This window comes from Elaeis guineensis, chromosome 4, assembly GCF_000442705.2.
Source record: "Elaeis guineensis isolate ETL-2024a chromosome 4, EG11, whole genome shotgun sequence".
Taxonomy (NCBI): domain Eukaryota; kingdom Viridiplantae; phylum Streptophyta; class Magnoliopsida; order Arecales; family Arecaceae; genus Elaeis; species Elaeis guineensis.
Window position 1 is genome coordinate 51,300,711 of NC_025996.2, and position 27,179 is coordinate 51,327,889.

The following is a 27,179-nucleotide window of genomic DNA, read 5'->3' on the forward strand; positions in this document are numbered from 1 at the left end:
CCAACTTGATAAATCTCAAATTAAGTACGAGTTATTCTCGATAGCTAGAGCTGTTCGAGGAGATCCGGGCGAAACTTCCCACCAAAAAGAAGACGGAGCTTGTAGAGTGGCCATAAACCCAGGATATAGGTGAGGAAGGGAAGGGGACAACACACTAAACAAATAAGGATAGCAAGCGACAAGTTTCCCGGCGCTATCGCTACAAACATCGCGGTTGCAAATGCCACCGACATCGCAGCAAATGCACACCATAGCAGCTTCCTAGTGGACGCCCTGTAGTGGAGCAAGAAGTCGATGTCTTCCCATCCTGCAATGATACATAGAAAAGCAGCGGCGAGGGAGGTGATCATACCAACGGTGTCCGATATCAGGAACACCTTAAAAGCTGCTTTCCTTGCCAGAACTGGCAAGCCTTCATCAGGGCCCTCGTTGCCGCAAAACCCTCCTGGCATTGTGAAGGCAGCGGCGAAAGTAACCGTGGCAATGAGGATGGCCGTCGTCGTGGTGTTCTGGGTGTATCTTTGAGTTAATGATTGGATTTGACTGGTTGCTTGCTGGCCGAGTTTTTTGTTGGCCACATGCCATTGTTCACTTTTACACGCACCGGGGACGGCATCAGCCAACAGTGTATACATCTCATTCTACACGGCAATGCAATATAATCCAGTGGGTCATAATTCGTAGGAGTTGGCGTAGCCTTCGAAACAAGTTTTTCCATTCTTTCCATAAGATCATTAATGCGGCCAATCGCCTCGTCGCCCGATCGCCGGGAAGCGTGCACCTGCAAAAGGAAGTCCGCACTGACCGGAGGTAGCTCCGGCGGGGACCCTCCGACGGTCAAGTCAGAGAGGTGACTGGGCAACAGTGAAATGCAGACAGAGAGCTCTGAGGAAGAGAGAGAGAGAGGGAGAGGAGCGAGCCTGCGTATGTGGGAGAGACGGGCGGATCGATCCTTTGCACTGTTGCCTTCCCCGGTATATATAGTGGAGCTAGGTATGGCGCCGTCATTAATGGCGCGGACAAGTGAGGAACTGTCAACTCACTGTAGGCTGTCAGAGCCGCCGTGAAAACGTCATGTCGCCGTGTGGCCGTCTAATCACCAGGGTTGACCCGGCTCTTGGCGGGACAATGCCCCTAGGTAACTGTGCCGCATGTCCGTGTCAGAGCTGACAACGTCTGGCGGCTGTACGGTGGTTGGAGGAGCCGAAGGAGAAGGAACGGAGGAGATGGCCGACCAGCCGTCGGGAGGCGTCATTGTGGTGGAGGAGGCCGTCCCGGAGCAGGTGCCGACCGAAGTTCCTTTGCCGACCGAAGCCCATCCCTCGGCGGCCGACCCAGCGCCGCTTATGGCCGAGACGCCGATCATCCCCGATCCTCCGTCGGTCGAAGAGATCGACTAGGACGGATGATCGGCCCTGCCGACCATCTTTACTTTTTGTCTTTTTGAAAATACATGTAATCGGGCTTCGACCCGACTCTGTAATTTCTCTTTATCAACGAATGAAACTTCTTTCTTTTTCCTTCCTGTTTGTAATGCCGACTATAGCTGTGATGTCGAACTTTAGTCGCTAACTTAAGTAAGCCACTAACTCACGTGAGTCGGTAGGACTCCGACAACTTGCGCAGCCCTGAGAGTAGAATGGGTCCCGACTTTGGGTCGGCTTCCAATAGTCGAAGTCGTCAGTCGGGTGCATCTATTGAGTCGGGAGCCGACCGAACCCGACAAAGGTTCGGTAGCCGGACTTCCATAGATGCATTTAGTCGATCGTCGTCCGGCGCAGTGTCGGGGGAACGATAGTAAGTCGGGTCCCCATGCTCTTGCGTCGGGTTCTATGCCCTTTGACAGACGGTGGCAAGCCGAATGTCGTTCAGCCGGCCGTTGGTAGGTCGGCAAGTAGTGGGTGCGACTAAGGTCGCGTCGTGTGATAGACGGTGGTAAGCCGAATATCCCTCGACCGGCCGTAGCCTGGTCGGAAGTCGCGACAATAGTCGCGTGGGCTTTTAGCCTTTCTTCGGTCGGGGCCCGATCGGCCTGTCGGCCGATGGATTCTGCCCGGAAATTCGACCGTAGAAGGAGTATGAACTCCCGTCGCAACAGCTGCATCGGCCTTTGGGCGGATGTGTTGCCGAAAGTCGAAGGAGTGTAACTCCCGTTCATAAGAGTCCGTCGGCCCTTGTGAAGGTCCGACGAGTCGTCGAAGGAGTGTCGACTCCCGTTTGTAAGTCCGTCGGCCCTTGTGAAGGTCCGACGAGTCGTCGAAGGAGTGTCGACTCCCGTCATTGTAGATGCATCGGTCCGTGTAAGGGCCCGATGTGTCGTCGTGCCAGGTCCACGTCGATACGTCGGGGCTGAGCGCCGATTGCTAGTCGAAGAGTTAGAACTCCGATTTTTCAAACTGAACTTGTATTCCGATAATGGAGTTACAAAATTCACTGGTAGTACAGCTTCAAGTTGTCGGCGTTCCAAGTCCGGGGAATGGGTTTCCCCTCAAGGGTCTCCAGCCGATAGGCTCTCGCCCGAAGGTGTCAGCAACCTTGTAGGGTCCTTCCCAGTTGGGAGCCAGCTTCCCTTGGTCCAAGGGCTTCGACACTTCTGCCTTCCTCAAGACTAGGTCGCCAGGCCTGAAGAGCTTTGGTCTGACCTTGGCGTTGTAGTACCGGGCGACCCTCTGTCGGTATGAAGCCATTCGGATTTGAGCCTCATCTCGCAGTTCGGGGAGGAGGTCCAGGTCGGCCCTCCGACTCTCGGAGTTGTCGGCTCCTGGTACTGTTCGACCCTTGAAGATGGCAGGCCGATCTCGAGCGGGATCATAGCTTCTGTCCCGTAGGCCAAACTGAACGGCGACTCCCCGGTCGGGACGCGGGGGGTCGTTCGGTAAGCCCACAGAACGGAGCCCAGCTCGTCGACCCAGAGACCTTTGGCTTCGTTCAGTCGGGTCTTGAGTCCATGGAGCAAGGTTCGGTTAGTCACCTCAACCTCACCGTTGGACTGCGGGTGCCCGACTGAAGTTAGTCGATGACGGATGTGGAACCTGGCGCAGAAGTCTTTGAAGTCTTGGTTGTCGAATTGCCGTCCGTTGTCGGTGATGATGGTGTGCGGCAATCCAAACCTGAAGATGATGGACTTTTGGATGAAGTCCTCCATCTTCCGCTCGGTGATCTGCGCCAAGGGTTCGGCCTCGACCCACTTCGTGAAATAGTCGATGGCGACAACGATAAACTTCCTCTGGCCCGACGCCGGTGGGAATGGGCCGAGAATATCGACTCCCCACTGAGCGAAGGGCCACGGAGCGACAATGGGAGCGATTTGGCTGGCCGGTTGGTGCTGAATATTGGCATACTTCTGGCATGGCTCGCACCTTCGGACCAACTCTGCCGCATCCTTCCTCATGGTCGGCCAGTAGTAGCCTTGTCGCAAGACCTTGAAGGCTAAGGACTTGCCCCCAAGTGGTTCCCACAAATTCCTTCGTGAACCTCTCGGAGAGCGTAGTCGGCGTCGGTCGGCCCCAAGCACCTGAGCAGAGGGAGGGAGAACGACCTCTTGTAGAGTCGGCCGTCCATGATCACATATTGCGACGCCGACCATCGGAGTCGCTTGGCCTCCGCGGGATCTTCGGGACTGGTCCCGTCGGTCAGGTACTGGACGATCGGGTCCATCCAACTTGGTTCGGACGTTAGCTGCTGCACTTCTTCGACCCGATCGATGCTCGGCTGCTGGAGATTTTCGACGAAGGTCCGACCCAAAGAGTCATAGGCCGACGTTGCCAATCTGGAGAGAGCATCGGCGCGGGCGTTCTCCGATCTGGGGATGTGGGAGATCTCGAAATACTCGAGGCGTGCCACGAGGTCCTTCACCTTCTGAAGATACTTGACCATGGTCGAATCTCGCGCCTCGAAGTCGCCCTTGACCTGCCCCACGATCAGCTGGAAGTCGGAGAATGCCCGGAGGCTGTCGATGCCCAGCTCCTTCGCCATCCTCAAGCCTGCGAGGAGTGCCTCGTATTCGGCTTGATTGTTGGAGGCCTTGAAGTCGAATCGGAGGGCGTATTCGGTGACCACCCCATCCGAATTCGTGAGCAGGAGCCCGGCCCCGCTTCCTTGAGCGTTCGAGGCTCCATCGATATGGAGTACCCAGGTGGAGATCGGGTCTGGCTCAGAGACCGTATCTCGTCCCGGGTCTTCAGCTCCCGACCCTCGGTCGGTCGTTGGGCATTCGGCGATGAAGTCGGCCAAGACCTGAGCCTTCAAGGCAGGCCTTGGTCGGTACTGAATGTCGAACTCGCTAAGCTTCATCGCCCACTTAGCGAGTCGTCCTGATGTGTCGGGTCGGCGCAGTACGGCCCTCAGGGGCTGGTTGGTGAGTACCACGATGGCGTGGGCCTGGAAGTATGGTCGAAGCCGTTGCGCGGAGACGGTCAGGGCGAGAATCATCTTTTCCGTCTCCGAGTATCTGGCTTCAGCGTCGTGGAGCACTTTGCTGATGTAGTAGATGGGCTGATGAGTTCGACACTCGTTTTCCCGAACAAGCACCGAACTGATCGCCTCGGAAGATGTGGCCAAGTAGAGATACAAGGTCTCCCCGACCTGCGGCTTTACGAGCAGCGGTGGGGAAGCCAAGTACCTTTTCAGGTCTTCAAAGGCCTGTTCGCACTCATCCGACCAAGAAAAACCGTTCGCCTGACGCAAAGTCTTGAAGAACGGGAGGCACCTTTCAGCCGATCGAAAAATGAATCGGCTAAGAGCGACGATTCTTCCGTTCAGCTGTTGGACCTCCTTCTTGGTGTTCGGATGACGCATGTCGAGGATGGCCTTTATTTTCTCAGGGTTGGCCTCGATCCCTCTCTGAGAAACGAGGAATCCGAGGAACTTCCCCGAGGTCACCCCGAAGGCACATTTGGTCGGGTTGAGCTTCATTCGGTGCCGTCGAAGGGTGCGGAAGGTCTCCTCGAGATCCTGAACATGGTCCGGGATCTGCGTGCTCTTTACCAGCATGTCGTCCACGTACACGGAGCTCCATGTTGCGTCCGATTTGGTCTTTGAAGACCTTGTTGACGAGTCGCTGGTAAGTGGCGCCGGCGTTCTTCAATCCGAAGGGCATCACCCGATAACAGTAGAGGCCCTTGGGAGTCATGAACGCGGTGTGCTCTTCGTCTTCAGGCGTCATCCGGATCTGGTTGTACCCGGTGAAGGCATCCATGAAGCTGAGCAGTCGGAATCCGGACGTCGCATCCACCAGCTGGTCGATCTTCGGAAGTGGGAAGCTATCCTTCGGGCAGGCTCGGTTGAGGTCGGTGTAGTCGATGCAGATCCTCCACTTCCCGTTGGCTTTCTTGACCATGACAACATTGGCGAGCCAATCGGGATACGTGGATTCTCGAATGAAGCCTGCTTCGAGCAGCTTGTCCACTTCTTCGTCAATGGCCTTCTGCCTTTCTGGGGCGAAGGACCTTTTCTTCTGCCTCACCGGCTTCACCGTCGGGTCGATGTTGAGTCGGTGAGTAATTGTTTCTGGAGGGATGCCCGACATATCCGCTGCCGACCAAGCGAATATGTCGGCGTTGGCCGTCAGCAGCTCCGCCAGCCGGCGACGTTCGGTGTCGGGCAATTGAGACCCGACCCAAACTTTCCTGTCGAGATTTTCTCCAATCGGGATTGCCTCGATCTGCTCGGCGGGCAAACCCCGTTCTTCCTCCTCCCTTTGGTCCAGTTTGTCGATTGTCAGAGGATCCTTCGTCCCGTCGCTTTGAGCGGAGATTTGGAAGCATCGCCGAGCGAGCTGTTGATCTCCGCGCATCTCTCCGACTCCGTTCTTGGTCGGAAATCGAACAAGGAGATGGTACGTCGAGACGATCGCCTTGAGGGCGTTCAATCCGGGTCGCCCGAGTATGGCGTTGTAGGCCGAAGGAACTTGGGCGACCGCAAAAGTGAGGGAGACCGTACTTTGCCGTGGTTCGGTGCCGACCGTCACGGGCAGGGTAATTTCTCCCTCTGTCGTGACGGTGTCTCCGGCAAAGCCGATCAGGGGCACAGGGATCCTCCTAAGTCGGTCAGTTGACAGTCGCATTCGGGAGAAGGTCGAGTAAAACAAAATATTTGTCGAACTTCCATTATCAACAAAAATTCGTTTTACATCATAATTGGCTATTATCGCCGACACAACAACAGCGTCGTCATGGAGAGTCTGGATGTCCCGAGCGTCGTCTTCTGTGAAAGTGATTACGTCGTCCGGGCGCGGCTTTTTCGTCGGCTCCCCTCCTGTAGACGTCCCTGGTCCCAGCCGCTTGGAGATCATGTTGATGACTCCGGCCGTCGGCTGGTTAGTCGGCGCCTCTTCAGTCGGCTGGGGGCGTCGATCGGCAATCGGTTGGGTCGGCGGACCCTTCCAAAATTTGTTGAGATACCCCCGACGGATGAGATTTTCGATCTCGTCCTTCAACTGGATGCACCGCTCGGTGTCGTGGCCGTGGCTCCGATGGAACCGGCAGTACTTTCGATGGTCGAGGCCCTTTGCCTTCAGAGGCGGAGGCCGTCGCAGGTATTCTTCCCCCTCTATCTCCATCAGGATCTGCGCACGGGGAGCGGAGAGAGGAGTGTAGGAGTCATACCTGGGACGCACCGGCCTCGGGGTCTGTCGCCGGGGTGATTTTTGGATCCGTCGGGGTGGAGAAAGCCGACTATTGGTCGGGGGCCTGCTGGGTTCGGCGGGCTCCCGACCTTTTCTCCGCTTCTCCTTCGGACCCCTGGGCTCCGCCAAGCGTCGGTCGGACGCTCCTTCGTCCGTGCGCATATACTTGTATGCGCGCTCCAGCAGCTCGGCGTATGTTCGGGGGAGGGTCTTGTCCAGAGAATAAGTAAATCGGGACGACCTCAGGCCCCGCTTCATGGCTGAAACTGCCATGTCTTCGTTGAGGTCCCGGACCTCGAGTGTGGCCGCGTTGAATCGCGCCACGAAGTGTCGGAGCATCTCGTTTTCCCCCTGCTTGAGGGAAAAAAGGCTGTCCGACGTTCGCGGCGGCTTTCGGCTAGTGCTGAAATGGGCCACGAACGAGTGCTCGAGCTGCGCAAAGGAATGGATGCTGCCCGATCGAAGACCGGAGTACCAAGCCCTGGCAGCCTTGCGGAGCGTAGCGGGGAAGCCGATGCAGAAAAGAGCGTCGGTTGCCCCTTGAATCGTCATGAGAGCTTTGTAGCTCTCGAGGTGGTCGACCGGATCGGTGGAGCCGTCGTATGGCTCCACGTGCGGCATCTTGAACCGACTGAGAATCGGCTCGTCGAGGACCAGTCGGGAGAGAGGTTGGGCGGTCTGGAAGTCGACGTCGTTCGAAGACCTCTGACCGTCCATCTGCAGTTGGGCGAGTCGGCGGTCGATTTCCTCGAACCGTCGCTCGTAGTCGTCCGCTCGTCGATGCTGGGAGACCCCAGGGGTGGAGCCTCCGGAAGATTCTGAGAGAGAGGCCGACGGTGTGCGCGGCCGCTTCTCCTTCCTTGCCCGTTCTAACGGGGAAGGAGAGGGCCGCTGGGACCGTCGGTCGTCGCGCCGTGGTCGTCCCTCCTCCTCTCCGTGGGAGCGCTGTTGGGAGCGCTCGCATGGAGGCGACAGGGGTCGGCGCGGCCGTCGGCGGCTGCTCCTGGAAGGCATAGGTCGGGCCGCCGACTGCTGCTGGAGGCTTTTGACTGCGTCGGTCAGTACGGTCATCTGCCGTACGATGGCCGCAATCTGGGCCTCCGTGGTCACTGCAGGGCACGGAGAGCTAGGCTCCGCCGCCGGGGGGGGCGGGGAGGCCTCTTCCCGACGGGAAGAGCGCCTCGCCGACCCAGTGACTCTCGATCGTTGAGCTCTTGTCTTTGTCATGCTGTGCCCCTACCTGGCGCGCCAATCTGTTGCGGCCAATCGCCTCGTCGTCCGATCGCCGGGAAGCGTGCACCTGCAAAAGGAAGTCCGCACTGACCGGAGGCGGCTCCGGCGGGGACCCTCCGACGGTCAAGTCAGAGAGGTGACTGGGCAACAGTGAAATGTAGATAGAGAGCTCTGAGAGAGGGAGAGAGAAAGAGGGGCGAGCCTGCGTTTGCGGGAGAGACGGAGCGGATCGATCCCTTGCACTGTTGCCTTCCCTGGTTTATATAGTGGAGCACAGTATGGCGCCGTCATTAATGGCGCGGACAAGAGAGGACCTGTCAACTCACTGTGGGCTGTCAGAGCTGCCGTGAAAACGTCATGTCGCCGTGCGGCCGTCCAATCACCAGGGTTGACCCGGCTCCCGGCGGGATAATGCCCCTAGGTAACTGCGCCGCATGTCCGTGTCAGAGCTGACGACGTCTGGCGGTTGTACGGTGGTTGGAGGAGACAGCCGACCCTTGGTCGGTGGCCAGCAGAGTGGCGTCGGGTTCCTCCGTCAGTCGACGAGTTTCATGTGAGTCGGCCTCTGGGTTTGGTCGGTCGGGATGGATACGCCCGACATACCTCCAGTCGGCGACGGGCCGTTGAAAAGCCATCGGTAGCGTCCGTTAGTCGGGCACTCCCGGCTTTCAATCGGGGCGCTCCGTTCGTTAATCGGTCGGTCGGCCAGTCGGAGACGGTCAGTCAGCCGCTGACGGTGCCCGTCAGCCGGCTATCGCGACCGACGATCGGTCGGTGTATCGGTCAGTCGGAGTTGTCCGTTGGACCGTTAGTTGGTCGGGCCGTCGATCGGTCGGGCCGTCGGTCGGTCGGGACATCGTCAGTCGGTCGGTCGGTCGGTCGGTCGGTCGGTCGGTGGATATCGCCCAACAATTTCTTCTCCAATGAAATGAATCCAACTCATGCTTCTTTTGACCTTTTTTTTTTTTAAAACTCTATGCATCTTCTCTTTTTTTTTTTTTTCTTTTTCTTTTTTTCTGAGTGAAAGAGAGGTACAGGTGGTCACCCATTTGGTGAAAAGGAGCTATCTTATTGCTGTTCTTTTCTGAGATGAATTCAATCCATGTTGCTTCTCAAAAATTTAAATCATTGTAGAAAAGTCTCATCAATTGATCAAATATGCTTAAAGTGCATAGCATAGATCAACCGTACGTTCTCATATTTTATCCTGTATTTAGTTAGAGTTATAAGAAAAAAGATGGATAAACAAAAAATGATACATTATCCATCCATCCAGACCCATTATTTTGTATCTTTTCAAATAAGAAAAATGCAAAGAAAGATGAATCGATCACGTGAGAAGTGGGCTATATTGATAAATTATCCTTATTAATCTTTTAATAAAATCCGAACACTTTTTATTTTTTATTTATTTTATAAATATATATTTTTATTTTATATATACTATTTATCCTATACTAATAATTTTTATTACTAATTATTTTAATTTCGATAAATAATTTCATAATTATAAATAAATAATTTAAATTATCTTCTATTTTTTATTTATATTCACTATTTTTAGTTAACTATTTGTATGAATTTAATTAACTATTTAAATTAAGTTATAAATTAATTAGTTATTTATATAATTAATATATAAATAAATTTATTCATATATAATTATTTTATAAGATTATTTATTAAATTAAATAAATTATTTATATAATTATAAATTATATATATTCTAGTTTATATTTACTTCATTTTATTAATATAAATAAATATTATAAATTAATAATATTATTTTTTTTATCAATGATAGTTTAGTAAAATTATCTACGTATATCAACCATCATTTTTTTTCTCTACCAAATAGGTGAAAAAATTATTTATATTTATTTTTTATTTTTTATTAAATATATAAATCTAATCAATCTGTTTTCTTCCACCAATTTATCCAAGCAGAAGGTTGCGTGCCCAAGGACTTGGTTTTGCCTGAAGAAGCTATATTGCCCGAAGAGGAGGCAAAAAAAAAAAACTACATTGCCGTACGACAGAACTATAAAGCGACTGGGCCACCTACCATTAGGCAGCCATGTTTCCGACAGAACTGTCCGTTGGTGATCAGTATGATCCAGATCGCACGGAAAAAAAAAAAAAAAAAGCCAGTACGTTCTTCGTCGATCACAGCCGTTAAAGATCAACATCATGGATGAATAATTCGTGATCACGACCGGTAAGAGACAACGTAGCTGTCCCTGTCAGACATGGTCCCACCAGAGCGTACAGACAAACGGAAAACAGCGAGGCCTGGGGTATCCTGCCACGCGTTAAAAATCCAGACCATATCCACCAATAATATGTTGGGAATTTGTTCTTCTTTTCTGGCATCGGAGGAGGCGGCCAAGCTAACGTTCCCTTGGATTCTCCTGGTTTTCCCTTGGATTCTCCTCTTTCGGTAAATATCACCTTGCTCTACTGATTTTGTTCTGATTCTGGCTGATTTTATTCGATTTTCGCTTAAAAAGTGAACTTTGTTGCTGGGTTGGGTTTCTTTTTAGCTTTTTAAGTGTAGAAAGAAGAACTTTTGGTCAATATCACCTCGTTCTTCTGCTTTTGCTCTGGGTCTGGCTAATTCCCTTCCGTTTTTGGCTTAAAAATTTGATTTCCTTGCTGGATTGGCTTTGATCCTATCTCTTATATATAAGAATCAGAAACTTTTTGGTAGATATTGCCTCGTTCTTCTGATTTTCTTCAATATTTGGTTAAAACTTTGATTTTGATATTTTCCTCATTCTGTTGTAGGGATCGGAGGAGGAGGTGGGAAGGATGGGGAGAATGGCAAGGAGTTTCCTGCAATCCCTGCTGAAGCTGGTGAATTCGGTGATTGGATTGGTGGGGATGGGGATGATCCTTTACTCTTTTTGGATGCTCAGGGTTTGGTTCCGGCAGGTCGGTACCTTCTGGGCCGCCGGCCCCGGGTCCACCCCTCCATGGTTTGTCTTTTCCCCCTCTCCTTTCTCTTCGCTTCCCTTCTAGTTTCTCGACTAAAGCATTTAATATTCCTTCTTGTTGTCCCTTTTAGGAATTTATTTGTGTACTGTGATTAAAATTTTCAGTTGTCCTTTGAAGCGAGCCAATGAGATTTATGAATAACGCCTACCTGAAGGGACTAATGTATATGTTACTTAGAGTCAGTTCATATGATATGGATTTTGGTAGGACCTCTTGTTAAGGGGACAAAGAGATAACTTACCTTTAATCAGGGGAAAGGTGGTGTTTTTGATGGTGCTTGATTGCAGGGAAATAACTTATTTTCCTGTGATTCTATTAAAAGTAGATTTCTTTTTCTCTATATTCTCTTTAAAGAATCATTTAGAATGACTTTATCCTCTTATAGCATCAGATAGGAAGATGGCGCCATATCAAAATGAGATCAAGTGTTTTGTGTGCGTTAAGTTATTTGTTTCTGAGTAATGCAGTTCACCTAGAGGAACTCCAGTCTGCTTCTTTCTCTAATTGGATATCTTTTTTTTGTGGCTTCCCTCTTCGCCCACGTCCTCTTACTTTCTGTCATAAACATTCTTAGTGCTGCTTCCCTTGCTACTTTTTAAATATAATTCATTTATTAAAAATCTTATTTTCCAAGGTGAGAAGTTGAATGCTGCTTGCTGAAGGGCGGTGGCGAGCCTTTTAGTTATAACTGATAGAAAAATATATGTGGCCACATTTATATTATGTTCTGTCTTCCCTGTTAAGATTAGCATTTTCTTTGTGATATGTGTACGTTCATATGTCCGCACTCATTCTGGTGATTGTCTTGGTCAAAATGTTCAATAACTATGGTGTCCATTGGAGGACTGGAATGTGCCAATACATATCCTTTTGTGAACTATTCAGCTGGCAGCTTTGCCCTCAGACCAACTTCCACTATGGGGAACATGAATTTTGTTATGTTCTTGTAAATTAATTTTTTACTTTCATTTTAATCCTTCTAGAAAACCAATATGTTCTCTACGTAGGAAATGGAGAAGGTAACAATATGCAACCAGGTTATCATTTTGAAGTTGGAGAAGCTGTCTAATGTTAACTTCGATTCAAAACTAATTCACCCAGGATCATCTAACAATTTCAGTGCTATGCTTAAATTTGTTTGCATGTATGAAATTGGTAACTTTTTTGGAGACTCAGTGGTTGATGTACAATTCCATTGATGGTTGGCAAAGAGAAGTGTCCATTTGTTTTCTATATAATGTCATGAAAGCCTTTCATTTTCCCTGGAGACAACTAGTCCTTACAAATATTAAGCAGAGATCTTTGATTTACTGCTGTTTATATGTTGAGGAAATTACATTCCCCTTGATTTTGTCATTAAATAATGATATTTTCCTGTGCAATGTAATGGTAGTGAGAAATGCAAGAACCATTGTAAAATTTCTTTTAACTTTCTATATAGGATAGAAACTATATTTCTGGTTATGGTAGGAGAGCTTTTGGCATATGATTCTATGTTTTGGGTGACATTTACTTTTTTCTGGTTCTTGTGCCAGTCATATCTGTCGTCAGCGCATCATTTTTCCATTATTGTTTGTTTAACTTTCTTTAGCAGCTAATATTTTGTAAGAAAAAATAGCCTCCTTGGGAGTCACAAACACTAATTATGACTACACTAGTCAGTGTTTTCCTGCTACTAAAGCTCAACATTTCTTATATTGCTTTACCTATACAAGTTTATTCTTGTGAAGGAGGTGAAAACTTCATGCTTGTATAGTTCACCTCGAGTTTATTGCCTTTTCATGCTAGCAGACATAATTATTCTCTGTTTGCTAGTACTCAAAATTTGACATGCTGTTCGAGCGTTACATGATCTTTTTTCCTCCTGTGCATTTAGTTGTGATTTTTCTCTTAGCTAGTTATTTATGGACTTGCAGGTTCATTTATACTTTTCTAGGTCTTGGAGTAACTTTTTGCTTGATTACTTGCTCTGGTCATGTTGCTGCAGAAACAGCTAATGGTCATTGCCTTTCTTGTGTATCCTTTTTTCAGGAAGTTAATTTGAAATCCTTATGATGTTTAGCTGGAATATACTTTGAATAGACCATAAGATTAAGCTTTATCTTTGTTTCTACAATTGAGAAGAATCATATTTTTAGTTAGGTAGTTTCATGCTGCATTTATTATTTCTTGCATGAATATTATATGATAATAAACCAATGCAAGGTCCATCTGCATTGCACACTAGTAAATCAAATGGCCATGAATATATATGATAATAAACTCATAATATCTGCTTTAACTTAAAAGAATATATTTCCAAACAAATTTTAACTTTATTCTCCACTTCCTCAGTTAGTTGATTCAAATAAGTCGAGAAATCAAGGTAGAGAGCTTGGTTGCATGCTATGTTTGTTATATATCGAGTTTGAAAGTTTTTAAATGATCATTCGGCATGATCTTTATATGAGTTGAACTGGAATCCTGTTTGGCAATGTAATATAAAAAATAAAAAGGCACTAGTTCACAAGGCTCTTGCCACTGGGATTTGGGGAGGGTCTGATGTATGCAGCCTTATCCTTGCATGCGGAGAAGCTATTTCCGTATTTAGAAGCTATGACACCTAGGTCACAATGTAGCAGAGTTTAAACAAATGAGACAATTTTTCAGTATCAATGAATAGGATAGATAGAGAAGATATATCATATACCTATATTGTGTTTGGAATTTATGGTTTACATTGGTGCAAATCCAATCACCTAGATTTGAGATGAAAAGCAATTCCCCATTGGGAGCAAATGGTTATCCATTAAGCGGAGGAAATGGTATTATAAGAAGCAAAAAAGTTATACTCCTATTCTTGAAAGAACGGACTAACAGGATCAGCTATCTAGTCAACTTTCATAATTAAATATCATCACTGTATGGATAACTCTTATTGTGAAAAGAACTATTACTGTATAAGTAATGGGTAGAGCCAAAGAGTGTGAACTATACAAGTTAACAATAACATTTGATAAAATGAAAGAAGAGGCTCTGGTGTATAGAGAGGACCTCACCGTTTAAATGCTACCTTACCATTGCACTAAGGCCTACCCTTCCTATTTGGCAAAGTATGCAACAAAAATATTGGATGATGCTAATGAATTTAGGACTGCATCTATGTGATCTGAATTTAATGAACTGAACTGCAGGTAATTTAACTACTGGAAGTAGCGTTACTTTGCGGCTTGCTTGTTGAACTAGCTTTTTATTTTACGTCTTTAAATTTTGAGGGAGAGAAACAAAGAATATGATGCTCCTGGTGTAAATGATCTTTCCCTTAGAACTTTGTTTATTTCACATATTGTTGTCTAATCGATTAAAAGGAATTTAGAATTGAATGTTCTATTCATAAATGAAATGTTAGATCAGAAGTTTGACACATCTAAACATATTACTAGATCTAGTTGTCAATGTTATTAAAAGTAGAATGAGTTATGTAGGATTTCATGATATACTCAATGAGGTTCACAGCTATGTCATTTGTCTGGTTTGAGTTCCTCTCTTTGATAATCCCTTTTTTTATAAAAATATTGGTTATATAACCTATACTAACATGCCATCAGACTACACTACTTTCACTGCTTAATGGGAATTTGTTACTCACCAATCAAAGTTTTTAAGTGATAGAACCTTATGTGCCAGATAGTCTCTCTTATTTGCATTTATCTTCACCTTTCTTTTCTAGATACATGCATCTTCTCTGCTGGAAGTAATTGGTGCTAATGCTACTATCATGTTGCTAAAACATTCGAATAAGCATTATATGGTTTCAAAATGTTATACAAGATTCATTTTTCATTTCTTCAAAAATGAAATTAATGTAAAGATATGGTATAAACTTGTTATCCTTAAATGGGTGTTTAGTACATGGTGTTAGTCTTTTTGCTTGTTATGCTGGAGGCTGCAGTTACTGCAGATGTATATCTGAACAGAGACTGGCAAGAGGTACCTTTCTTTTGATGTATTTGGTTCCTATAATCTTTATCTCTGATGGATGCTTGATGTTATTGATGTTTTCAATTGGCTGTGGTCTTTTGACAGGATTTCCCAGAGGATCCAACTGGGAGACTGAATGATTTCAAGAATTTTGTAAGAAGAAACTTTGAGATGTGCAAAGGGATAGGCTTGGTGATTGTTGCTGCACAGGTTTGTTGTTCATACTAGTACGTGCACGTGCATGCGGCAGACATAATTTTTTTTTAATGAAATATTTGCCATCTATTTTCTTCTTTTTCATGCATACTGTTTATTGAATGTTCATATTGCATAACTGAAGCTTCAAGAGCCATCGTGGTTGCTTTCTGAACTTCTTTATTAATATTTGGGTCTCAGACAAAGAATGCTACAAATATCCTTTCTTTGTGACTGAAAGAAAAGTTTTAGGTCTCAGTCAAAGAATGCTGCAAATATCTTTGCTTTGTGACTGAAAGAAAAATTTTACTTGAGCATTTGGCTCCATTTTTGGTATATAGCTCATTAAATGCATATTTAATGCCAGGTGATGGACTCTGATAAGAGCAATGATGTAGATGTGAACCATTTATTTAGTATGTTGCTTGACACATGAACTTTTTTGTTAATTCTTATTCTCTGATACAGTACCATCTGGAGAAAATTTTCTAGTACATAATACATTGCAAGCACTCAGCGGGTTCTATAGAAAAAGAAGGTTCTGTTTTGCGGTGACTCATGATAACATGTCCTGGTCAAATGATCAGTTGATCCAATTTTTCTTCCTTTCTGCTGACCATCTCACAAATTCTTTAAGCGCTGAAGTACTGAAGTATCTATGATTGTCTATATGCCTGCTCGATTCACTAATGTAAACTTCTATTAACATATATTTTCCATTTGTCTCATTCTTTTGAAGCATTTCTAAGTGTCAGCCATCTCCTGGACATAGCCTGTTGGTATGCTTCTAAAGTTTCATTTCTAGAAACCCATGCTAGGCATCACTAGTACTTCTTACTGCCTGAAGGAGAAAGCATCAACTTATCTTTGAAGCTATTTATTTGTGTTTCGTTCCTGTATTTAACCAACTTCATCACAATGATTGTTTGGAATCAAAGGGTTTTTACTCATTTTATTGTTACTAATGGCAAGTATTTTACCTCTGTATCCAGGCATCATCCATCTTCCTGGCCATGATGCTCAGGGCTCTTGGTCCAGATTGTGGAAGCTACTATGACAGTGATGACGACTATGTGCCTGCAAGGCTTCCTCTCTTGAAAAATCATGTTCAGCATACTCCATACGTTGCTGATCCTCATGTCTCTTCCAGAAATGATTCTTGGAATGTGAGTATTCTTAAGTAGGTTAAATATCATTGGGCAATAACCATAGTTTGTTTCGTCAATCTTACAACCTCTACCTTGGAATTATCGTACATTTCTTGTTTGCATCTGTCTCACAGGTTAACAGGTGAAACCACAATGTCAGCAGAAGAATAGATCTTGGCAGTAAATATTTTATATGGTGGTTGTCTCCTGTCATTCAACTGATATTCGAACTATTTATCTTATTAGCAGTAAGAGAAACTATTGTAGATGGTCACAGTATCCAGATGTAAGTAAACCTTGTCTATTCGCAACTATGCTGTCATATACCCCTATTCACTATATACAGCATGTTAGGGTTGCCTGTTATACCTTATAAACATCACATGTTAGTGATGGAGTTATCACATCATATTACTATGGTGATGGATTGTTATTACCCTAGCCATGGATGCAGCATAAGATGAGTGTCAGGATGTGATTCTGCTCTATTGTGCATGACCCTGTATAGGAATTGGACGTCATCCTGTTTGGTGGAATACTCAATAAAAGAGTTATCTGATTCCATACTTATAATGGTGCTATGGCGTTGCAATTTCAGATTGCCTTTTCTTGGAGCAACTACTTCGACAATTTCCATTAGAACTTCAGTTTGATATCGGACACTTGGACATGTGGTGGCAGCATTTGTGTGGCTTGTTTGTTTAAGTCTGGATTTTTCAAACAGGAAGGTGTCGCAATGAAAAGTGTTCAATCATGTGACTATGAGCCAAAACATTCTTCACTCAAGAAGCTGATTATAATACTCATGGGCTTTTGAAATGCTTTACTCTTTCCCCACCTTTGGCTCTGACTGATTTTACCAGCACAGATATCCCAGCACTTTATCAGGATAAACAATAGAAAGATGGTTCTCTTTTGGAACATCAATGAGATTATACCTTTGATGTTATATCCAGGATCCAATCCATTCCGAACTGATGCTGTAATACCCTGTTCTAAAAATCAAGCCCACTCGATTTTGGCCCATCAAGCCCATGGTGAAAAAAAAAAAAAAAGAATGAACAAAGATGTGAGAGTCTTCTTCTTCTTCCTCTCCATATCCGACTAGATCAAGAATTTTTAGGGCAAATAGGAACCCCAGGAAGAGTCCTATAAAATTTTTCCTTCCTCCTCCGTAGCCAGCCACGGCGGGCATTAAGTTCTCCATTTTCTTTCTTTCGAATTTTTTCGTTGAAGTTGCCGATGTCGTCTTTGTGTTTGCTTCAAATTTTTGTCAGAGACCTTATCGGAGTCGGAGGTAAGCCCCGGTCCTCCTTTCTCTCTTCCTTTCCCTTCTTTCCATGGCATCACACATCCCTCGTCGGCCGTCGGGTTCGTCAGAAAATCCACAAAAGAGCAAGATCCTATTTTACTCTATTCGGTCGAGCCATCTCCTTCCCTTTTTCGGTCACCAGCGCCACCACTCATGGTGCCACACCCCTAGGTTTGAACTCTCATCTTTCTATCTATTTTTTCTGAAGGTCATGGCCGTCGGTGATCGGTCAATGATCGAAAAAAATTTAAGAAAAGGGGACGGTCCTCTGCTTTTTTGATTTTTCTATTATTATTTGCCGCGGCCCTTCCTTCCTCTGTCGCCGTCAACCAGATGCCACCATCTGCTGTCGGATCTCCGGTCGTGCCACCGTACCTCGCTGAAGCACGAGCCACCAAGCCCCCCCTTAATGTCCCTCCTCCGTTCGGTTAGGAAAAGAAAGAAGAAAAGAAAAGAGAAGAAGGGAAGAAAAAGAAAAAAAAAGAGAGGATTTTTTTTCTCCCCTCTCTCATCTTTCTCTCTCTTTCTCTATCTCTAAAATTTTTCTTTCTCTCTCTAAATTTTTTCTCTCCTACTTTCTCTCTCTAAGAAAGATCTATAAATCTTGTATCAGGCCATCTTTTCCTCTTTCAAGGATCCATGTTGACCTCAGTGAGATGACCTCGAATCGATTTAATGTCCAGATGGTCTATCGGACTGGTCACCTAGCCAACCACTTTCTTTTATTATTTAATTTTATTGAATATATGAAATAAACAGTGATCATGATTTAATATTTTAAATAGGATTACCTAATTTATTTAAGAAAGACTAAAGATCAAGGACGATCAAGATAAGTAGATTTTATGCTCCTTATTTATTTTTAAATAATCATATTTTTCATGTAAAGAATTGTTGTTGATGAAATTATATTTTTCATAAAATAAGAATCAGTATATGTGATATGAAAAAGCATGTTTTATTATGAGCATTGATTTCATGAATATATCTTATCAAAATAGCATGATTATGAAACATGAATTCTATTATTTTTCTATCTATGTATATGTATATTTTAAAGAAAAGATATAAAAATTTCAAAGGCTCTCAGATAGCTATGAATGAATCCCTATGAGAAGGTCGACATCTGGAGCTAGTATCCATAAGAACACAGGCTCTGCCAGCGGGTATAAAGTTAGCATATGAAATATGAACTTGTTGATTAAGAATACTAGCCCTGTCACGAATATAAAGTGACCATAGTAGGAATATCTATAAGCAAGATTTAGAAACATGATATGGACACATAACAAGAATGATTTACAAAATATGTTTATCAAATGTTCATGATTTATGCATGCATGATTGGTTTATAACTTGTTTTGTTATATGTTCTATGAAATACTTTATTTTGTATTATCTGTTATTTTCTAAATATTGTATTATCATAAAAAACTTATGCTTGATCCGATAAAGAAGTGCAAGTTCTACTTACTGGGCTAGTGTAGTTCATATTCTTTTTATTTTTTTTTCTTTTACAGAGGAATAAAGTTAGGACCAACGAAAGATTTCGACTTGAAAATCTACATAGCAAGCTTGAAAATTTTGTAGCTGAAATTTAGTTATTTGATGATCATGAACTTGTAGTAAATAATTATGAATTTTGAACATGAATTTAGTATTTGATTTTAGATTTAGATGCTCTAAACCAGTTTTAGTTTAATTAAAAATTTAAATTAAATCTTTTTATTTCTTTTATTTATGATACATTTGTTATTATAATTAAAAAAATAAAAGTAGCTTCGTGTTATCGAGGGCTGCATCCTTTGATAGCATGGCCATGTTATGTCTCGAATTTGGGACGTGATATTTTATGATATCAGAGCAATAAGTTTGATCATTGGTAGACTTAAAGTCCAGTAATGGGTAGATAGATCTCGTTTAGCTAGATCATATTTATTTGAATAAGAGTCGATAAATTTTTCTTAAAGTTCCTGTTGCTCATTTAAAAAAATTTATACCTGATCCAAATAATGTGGTAAAGTATGAGCCATTGCAAGTTCATGAAGACTTAATCTATAAAGAGTTTTCCCTATAAAGAGTTTTTCCTCCGAATTATTGATCGAAAAGAGGAAGTCCTAAGGCGGCGCATAATTCCATATGTGAAGATCCATTGGAGCAATCATGAGAGAGAGAGAGGCTACTTGGGAGCTTGAAGATGATATGAAGTCAAGATATCCTCACTTATTTAATAATGAAGGTACGCTAAGTTTTGAAGATGAAACTTTGGTTTAAGGGAAGTATAGAATATAATATCTTGTTCTAAAAACCAAGCCCACTCGATTTTGGCCCATCAAGCCCACGGAGAAAAAAAAAAGAATGAACAAAGACTCCCAATGGGAGTCTTCTTCTTCCTTCCCTTGCCCGACTAGATCAAAGACTCCTAGGGCAAATAAGAACCATAGGAAGAGTCCTACAAAATTCTTCCTCCCTCCTCCATAACCAGCCACGACGAGCACCAAGTTCTCCCTCTTCTTTCTCTCGAATTTTTCCATTCAAGCCATCGATGACGTCTTTGTGTTTTCCTCAAATTCTCGTCGAAGACCTCACTGGAGTCGAAGATAAGCCCCGACCCTCCTTTCTCTCTTTCTTCCCCTTCTTCCTATGGCATCACACATCCCTCACCGACTATCGGCTTTGTCGAAAAATTCACAAAAGAACAAGATCCTGTTTTACTTTGTTCGGCCGAGCCATCTCCCTCCCTTTTCTGGCCACCAGCACCACTGCCCATGGTGCCACACCCCTAGATTTGGACCCCCACCTCTCTATCTATCTTCTCTGAAGATCGTGGCCATCGGTGATCGGCCAATGATCGAAAAAAATTCAAAGAAAGAGGGCGGTCCCCTACTTTTTCGATTTTTTTATTATTATTTGCCGCCTACCGTCGGCCTTCCCTTGCTCTGTCGCCGTCGATCAGATGTCGCCATCTGCTGTCGGACCTCCGACCGTGCCGCCGCACCTCACCGAAGCACGAGCCACCAAGTCTCCCCTCGTGTCCCTCCTCTGTTCGGTCAGGAAAAGAAAGAAGAAAAGAAAAGAGAAGAAAAGAAGGGAAGAAAAAGAAAAAGAAGAAAAAAAGAGAGAATTTTCTCTCTCCTCCCTCTCTCTCATTCTCTCTCTCCTTGTTCTCTCTTTTCTTCTTTCTAAAATTTTTGTCTCTTTCTCTCTCTAAAATTTCTCTCTCCTACTTTCTCTCTCTAAGAAAGACCTATAGATCTTGTATCGGGTTATCTTTTACTCTTTTAAGGATCCATGTTGACCTCAGCGAGATGATCCCGAATTGATTTAGTGCCCGGATGGTCTATCGGACTGGTTACCTAATCAACCATTTTTTTTTATTATTTAATTTTATTGAATATATAAAATAAAAAGTGATCATGATTTAATATTTTAAGTAGGATTACCTAATTCATTTAAGAAAGACTAAAGATTAAGAACAATCGAGGTAAGTGGATCTTACGCTCTTTATTTATTTTTAAATAATTATATTTTTTATGTAAAGAATTATTGCTGATGAAATTATATTTTTCATAAAATAAGAATCAGCATATGTGATATGAAAAAAGCATATTTTATTAGGAGCATTAATTTCATGAATATGTCTTATGAAAATAGCATGATTATGAAGTATGAATTCTATTATTTTTTCATCTATGTATATTTTAAGGAAAAGATATAAAGATTTCAAAGGCTCTTAGATAACTATGAATGAGGAAGGTCGACATCTGGAGCTAGCATCTATAAGAACACAGGCCCTGTCAATGGGTATAAAGTTGGCATATGAAATATGAACTTATCGATTAAGAACACTGATCTTGTTATGGGTATAAAATGACCATAGCACGAATATCTATGAGCAAGATTTAGAAACATGATATGGACATATGACAAGAATAATTTATAAAATATGTTTATCAAATGTTCATGATTTATGCATGCGTGATTGGTTTATGACTTGTTTTATTATATGTTCTATGAAATATTTTATTTTGTATTATCTGTTATTTTTTAAATATTATATTATTATAAAAATTTATGTTTGATCCGGTAAGGAAGCATAAGTTCTACTTACTGGGCTAGTGTAGCTCATATTCTTTTTCTTTTTTTTTTTTACAGAGGAATAAAGTTAAGACCGACGAAGGATTTCGATTTAGGGATCTACATAGTAAGTTTGAAAATTTTGTGGCTGAAGTTTAGTTATTTGATGATCACAAACTTGTAGTAAATGATTATGAATTTTGAACATGAATTTGGTATTTGATTTTAGATTAAGATATTCTGAAACAGTTTTGATTTAATTAAGAATTTGAATTGAATTTTTTTATTTTTTTTATTTATGATACATTTGTTATTATAATTAAGAAAATGAATGTGATTTTGTATTATTGAGGGCTGCATCCCTTGATAATATGGCCGTGTTATGTTTCAGATTTGGGACATGACAGATGCAAAGGCCCAGTGTTAGTAGATCCAGGTGATGATGTGTTAATCTTTCTAAGGAACATTTCTTGCTTGCTGGAGCTACTTAATCTTCAACAAGATATAAGAGCCCAACTCGGACAAAGAGAATAAAAATGTAAGGATTCTCCCTTTATTGTGTTATTCCTTTTTTTGTTTCCTTGTGCTTATTTTTCACTATTATGTTACTTCTCCATCGAGGGAGTGAAAACAGCTTTCCTATGGACACCAAAAGTATCTTTTGTGACAATTTCTTTTGACCTTGCAAGTTACATTGCATGTTCCACTAGTATTTCATTTCTTTGCAGTATAGACAGCTCAGAAACAAAGATCTAAAATCCTTTATAACAAAATAACGTAGGATCATGATGGGCTTGACCACTTGGGTTAATATCTTGAGTAGATAAAAATTCAAAAATTTCAAGTACCGTTGGATAAGGTTCGCAGGTTTCCTCAAGCACCGATGCTTGGGACAATCATGGATGACCGTTTAGGCCCCGTTTCCAGCATAGCACTAACAATGAAGAGCCATATTACAAGAACAGGGGTCAAAATCTAGGAAACTAGCATTATGATCCAAAAGGAAAAGCTAGTAAGCTACATAGTTTTACCGTTCCTGTGATTTATAATTGTCTTGTCCCGTTAAGCATGACAAAAGAATGAGCATCAACACTAGCTCATTAGAGCTCCTACAGAGTGATGATGATAAACATCTGTCAAGTTGCTATGAAGAACAAGTTTTGTTGGCCTCCTTATAAATCAGAATCACAAATTAATATAATCGAGCCTGCCAAAAAAGCGAATGGAGAATCTTTGGTAGAAAGAACCATAAATTAGTGATTGTCAAATTGAAAGTAATCTTAATCTGTTTGATCATGATTATTCTCCAAGACAAAGGCAATAACCTTTGTTTACTTCATAAATTGGTTAAACAATAAAATCTAAGGGCACTTGTCAGGAGCCCAGCACAGATCATTGTTGATGGTGTTCCATTAATTAACAGAAGTTTTGGAGATGTGGTCTGGGACATAGGCCTGTCACCGGGCTCCAAGTGAGAAAGAAATTGAAAATAAAAAGATTACTGAAAGATATGTTTCCAGTGATCATACAACAAAAATAGAACATGAAAAAGAAGTCATCAAATCTAAATATCATTACAACAGATATGAGAAATGCAATCAAATTGGTTGAATTAAGATGTATCTTACTCTTTCATCACTGCCCATTATAAATGGCTCCAGACTTTGAACATTAGTTTAAAAAGAATAGCAGTACCTGCAAGGCTGCAATCAACAAAAAGAAATGTAAAATGGCAACCCTACTCATCTTTCTTGGTCACCCCAGCATCCTTGGATATCTTTCTCTTCATTCGGCTGTATGGTCCTACCGTTCGGCCCATGATATACATGTATATCACTTGGCTCCAGGATCTGTATGACTTTAAGTTGTTGTAGTACTCCGGGGCTATTTCCTTCACCTTGTGGAGCCTGTTCCCAGGGATTCTAGGGAAATCATGGTGCTCATTATGGTATCCCACGCTCCATGTCATCAGATTCAAGGGCCCATAGTATGAGTATGTCTCCTGGTCTGGATTGAAAATATAGTGCTCCGAGATGAAGTGACCTGCTATTGGGTGTACGCCACCGCCGACGAATGTTGCAAGTATTAGATAAGCAAATGATTTCCACCCCCAGAAGTAGACCAAGCTGGCATCAAGAGCAATCTGGATTGTGAAATTGGTGAATTCCCACAAACCGGGGGGCTTGGCTTTGAGAAAGAGTGGTCTAAGAGCATAAAAGAAGAGCTGGAACAGGACCCAAATGGATTTAGTGATGGTGCTTGTAACAAGACGGGCCTCAGCATGGCTGGGGATGTCCATGTCAATACCATCAGCACCTTGGAAACGGTGGTGCTCCAAGTGGTACTTTTGGAATGTGATGGACATAGGAACACCAATAGGAAGGTTGGCGAAGATTCCTAACCAGCGATTGTAAGATGGGGTTGAGAAGGCTAGATTGTGGCTGAGTTCATGGATGGCTAGGAAGAGGTTGTGGTTTAGGAAGGCACCAAAGAAATATGAAACTGCTAGCATCTTCACCCAGCTTGCATTATGGAGGTAGGTTGCAGTCCATAGCTGAAGCAGAACAACTGCAGTGACCTGCACCGGAATTTCAGATGATAATAATGTAGAATCAGCAGCCACATCAGATGATGAATGCAACATGATGAACATTTTTCAGTGTTCACTGAGTCTGAAGATTCACTCAAACAGGGAAAAAACAAAAAGAAAAACAAAATTCACAGAGCTTTTATGAATTTTCACGAAAGATATGCTTTGTGGCTCCTACATTGCTGTTGGGAAGTTTCAATAATAACAAACAGTGTTGCTTGAATTTTTTTTTTTTTTAAATAAAAAGCCAAATCTAGGTATAAAGAAGTTTGTCCAAGAAAGGTAGAGAATTTTAAAATGGTAAAGTGTCCTGCCTCCAATACTCAATTCATTTATAGTGGTTTCATATATCTACCGAGGCATGTAAAGGAAGAATCTACCCTGATGCCACTAAGTCAGCAGATTGATGGATGATTATGATATCAGAACACAACTCGAAAGCAAGATCTAAATCTATATCCATATAAACTACAATAGTTATGTCCACAGCATCAGAAGGAACAACAACCTGGTTTACTGACATATTTTAGAAATTAGAACATTAATACTGGTTTTGCATCGATCACATGTTCATCTTTCTTGGACATAATATAATCCAGACATGCAGCACTACATGTTGCCATGGTAAAAAAAGGAATAATTTCATTTTGAAATATATGTATAGAGATCAAAGCCGTGTTTTACAATATTAATAACTATTAAAGTATGATAGCACTTCCAAAGGTATTTAAAACTGCCAACCACAGATCCTTGAGATAAACAATCCCTCAATATCCAAAAAGGTGATGAAAATATTGAAAAACCCGAAGGCTTAATAACAGTAAAATTAAAAAATGTAGCCCTTTTTTCTGAAAACATGGTTATAAGAATTGAGGTACATTAACATTTTCAGTGAGCAGATTGATAGTATCAGACAGAACCTACAGTGTGCTCACAAAACCTTGTGATCGTTGAGAAGAACCCAATATAATATTCACAATTTCAACAAAACTGGACCAAGAAGTAAAGATCTATGCAGAATTTCAAACTTAAAACCACTTTACTAATACCAGGATAAAGATAGGATCAAACTCAAACTGAAAATATCAATGAAAATGACAGGTAAACTACCACCACAATCTACTGCTAGAAAGAAACAAACAGATGGAATCCAAATTATCATAGCACAGTTGATTATGCAAACACTATGCTGTGGTACAGACCGATACTTCATCTCCTACTGGCCACACTTCCTCCCAGTTTTACCAACATTATAACAACATCCCTATTTTCCCCTGATCGTCATATTACGTCACTTTCACTGCCCAACATTCTCATATATAAAATAATACTGGTTTTATAGCTGTCTAACATGAGTCTCTGTAACTTTTCAACAGCATTCATCAAATTCTTCTTGGAAAATACCCAATCATCTTCTTGATCTTTAAAATGATGGAACCAAGGTAGCCCAAAAAGATTTAAAGAAACAAGAGATAAATAAGGCACATATTAGAGGCCATTGAAACCAAAGAGTTCCCAAACTAATCTGATGTGGAAAAAGGAAATAAGGACAAGTGATGGGCACGAAAAGGAACACATCCCACCAATAAGAGGCAAATCAATGGAAAGTGGCAGATTCCTAAGCCGTAAAAAGGCACACATCCACACCAGAGGAATAATAAAGTTGTTGCATCACAGAAATCAACCAGATTTCAATCAATGTGAGTAATAACCAAGAAAGGAAATGACCAAAATTCCATTTTCACTATCCACGGCCAAATCAAAAGAAGATACAAACTAAACATAGATCTTGATGAAAGCCGAAGAGCACTCTGATCTGAAGCAAATAAGAGACGAAACTCATCAGACACTGGCAAATCTCTTCACCAAAAGGATAGACGGATCTCACCGTAAGATCGACATGTTTCAGGATTCAGAGCAGACAATCCAGCACCAAACAGTGTGAGTGAAACCCAACCACCAACCAGATTAACTCGACAAGAAAAGAAATAAAAAAATAAAAATCCCATTTTTCTCTATCTACAGCTTAAAGAAAGTATATAATGCAATACAAGCATCTCATGGCTTCACACCTGGACATAAGCCCAGAGATCAGAAGCGAAGTAGCATATTAAATCTGAAAGAAACTTGGAAAAAATACGGAAATATCTTGTCAAAAAAAAAAAAAAATCAAAACTTCAGCACATGCAAAGAATAAAAAAGAAAAAAAAATCAAATTTTGATCAATGTGTGTAAATCATCGAAGCAAATGGACCGAAACTCTTCATGGGAGTCATCAAAATCACATTTTTCGCGATCTAGAGCGAGGTTGAGGCAAGACAATATTAAACTGAAAACAAGCAATGAATGGGTCTTGTGTGCAGTTACCTTGAGGAAGGCCCAGCGGTCGGGGCCGAAGAGCTCTCGGATCTGAGGGTACTGGGAGAGGATGAGCCGGCGGCGGGAGGCGTGGGGTTCGTCGGTGTACGACCAGAAGAAGTCCGTCGCCATCACCCCGTCCTCCTTGTCCTCCATTTCACCCCCTCGACCTATTGCTCTCTCTCCTCCTCAAATCGCCGGCCCGGAAGAGAGAGAAAGAGAGAGCTCTCCCATTCTCTCTCTCTCTCTCCCCCCACCCTTATCGTTTTTATTTACGGTAAATTAGATAAAAATTTTTATTTTATATTTCAAATTAAAAACAGTCTCTCATCTGAGTTTGAATTAAAAATAACTCTACATTTCAAATGTAAATTAAAAATATATTTTTATATCTTCTATAATTATATAATAAAATAATATTATTTTATAATAATATAATATTAATTTATAATAAAATAATATTATTTTTAATATTATAATATTATTTTATAATACGTAACGTGTTCCTGATTTATAATAAAACAATACTGTTATTTAATATTACAGTATTATTTTATAATATAATAATATTATTTTATAATAAAATAATATTGTTTCATAATATTATTATATTATAATAAAATAATATTATTTTATAATAAAATAATAATATATTATAATAGAAAAATATTATTTTATAATATT

The 27,179-nt window shown here is 42.4% G+C and overlaps 2 protein-coding genes across 5 annotated transcripts; one reads left to right on the forward strand and one right to left on the reverse strand.

The window, feature by feature from the left end:
• The first annotated feature begins 10,181 nt into the window (after nt 1-10,181).
• On the forward strand, nt 10,182-16,724 carry LOC105036953 (tetraspanin-19). 4 transcript variants are annotated; one of them, XM_073256524.1, is made up of 7 exons: nt 10,182-10,298; nt 10,646-10,836; nt 12,772-12,871; nt 14,744-14,824; nt 14,921-15,025; nt 16,003-16,176; nt 16,293-16,724. In XM_073256524.1, the coding sequence occupies exons 2-7, from the start codon at nt 10,670-10,672 to the stop codon at nt 16,302-16,304; spliced, it is 639 nt and encodes a 212-aa protein (XP_073112625.1). In that variant the 5' UTR covers nt 10,182-10,298; nt 10,646-10,669; the 3' UTR covers nt 16,305-16,724. The 4 variants fall into 4 exon arrangements, with proteins under 4 accessions (XP_073112625.1, XP_073112623.1, XP_073112626.1 ...); XM_073256525.1 differs by lacking the exon at nt 10,182-10,298 and adding an exon at nt 10,356-10,564; XM_073256522.1 differs by lacking the exon at nt 16,293-16,724 and having other exon boundaries at nt 16,003-16,209.
• A 6,360-nt stretch (nt 16,725-23,084) lies between these two features.
• Nucleotides 23,085-26,754, reverse strand: LOC105032706 (sphingolipid delta(4)-desaturase DES1-like). Its single transcript, XM_010907223.4, has 2 exons — nt 26,505-26,754; nt 23,085-24,125 (listed from the first exon to the last, which is right to left on the reverse strand). The coding sequence occupies exons 1-2, from the start codon at nt 26,649-26,651 to the stop codon at nt 23,286-23,288; spliced, it is 987 nt and encodes a 328-aa protein (XP_010905525.1). The 5' UTR covers nt 26,652-26,754; the 3' UTR covers nt 23,085-23,285.
• Between the last annotated feature and the right edge of the window lie 425 nt (nt 26,755-27,179).

Coding starts and splice junctions, on each gene's coding strand:
- LOC105036953 (XM_073256522.1), top strand. CDS start 10,670: ATGGGGAGAATGGCAAGGAGTTTCCTGCAATCCCTGCTGAAGCTGGTG. Junction 12,872..14,743: donor ATGGTCATTGCCTTTCTTGT/GTATCCTTTTTT, acceptor ATGGGTGTTTAG/TACATGGTGTTAGTCTTTTT. Junction 14,825..14,920: donor TGAACAGAGACTGGCAAGAG/GTACCTTTCTTT, acceptor GTCTTTTGACAG/GATTTCCCAGAGGATCCAAC.
- LOC105032706 (XM_010907223.4), bottom strand. CDS start 26,651: ATGGAGGACAAGGAGGACGGGGTGATGGCGACGGACTTCTTCTGGTCG. Junction 24,126..26,504: donor ACCGCTGGGCCTTCCTCAAG/GTAACTGCACAC, acceptor ATTCCGGTGCAG/GTCACTGCAGTTGTTCTGCT.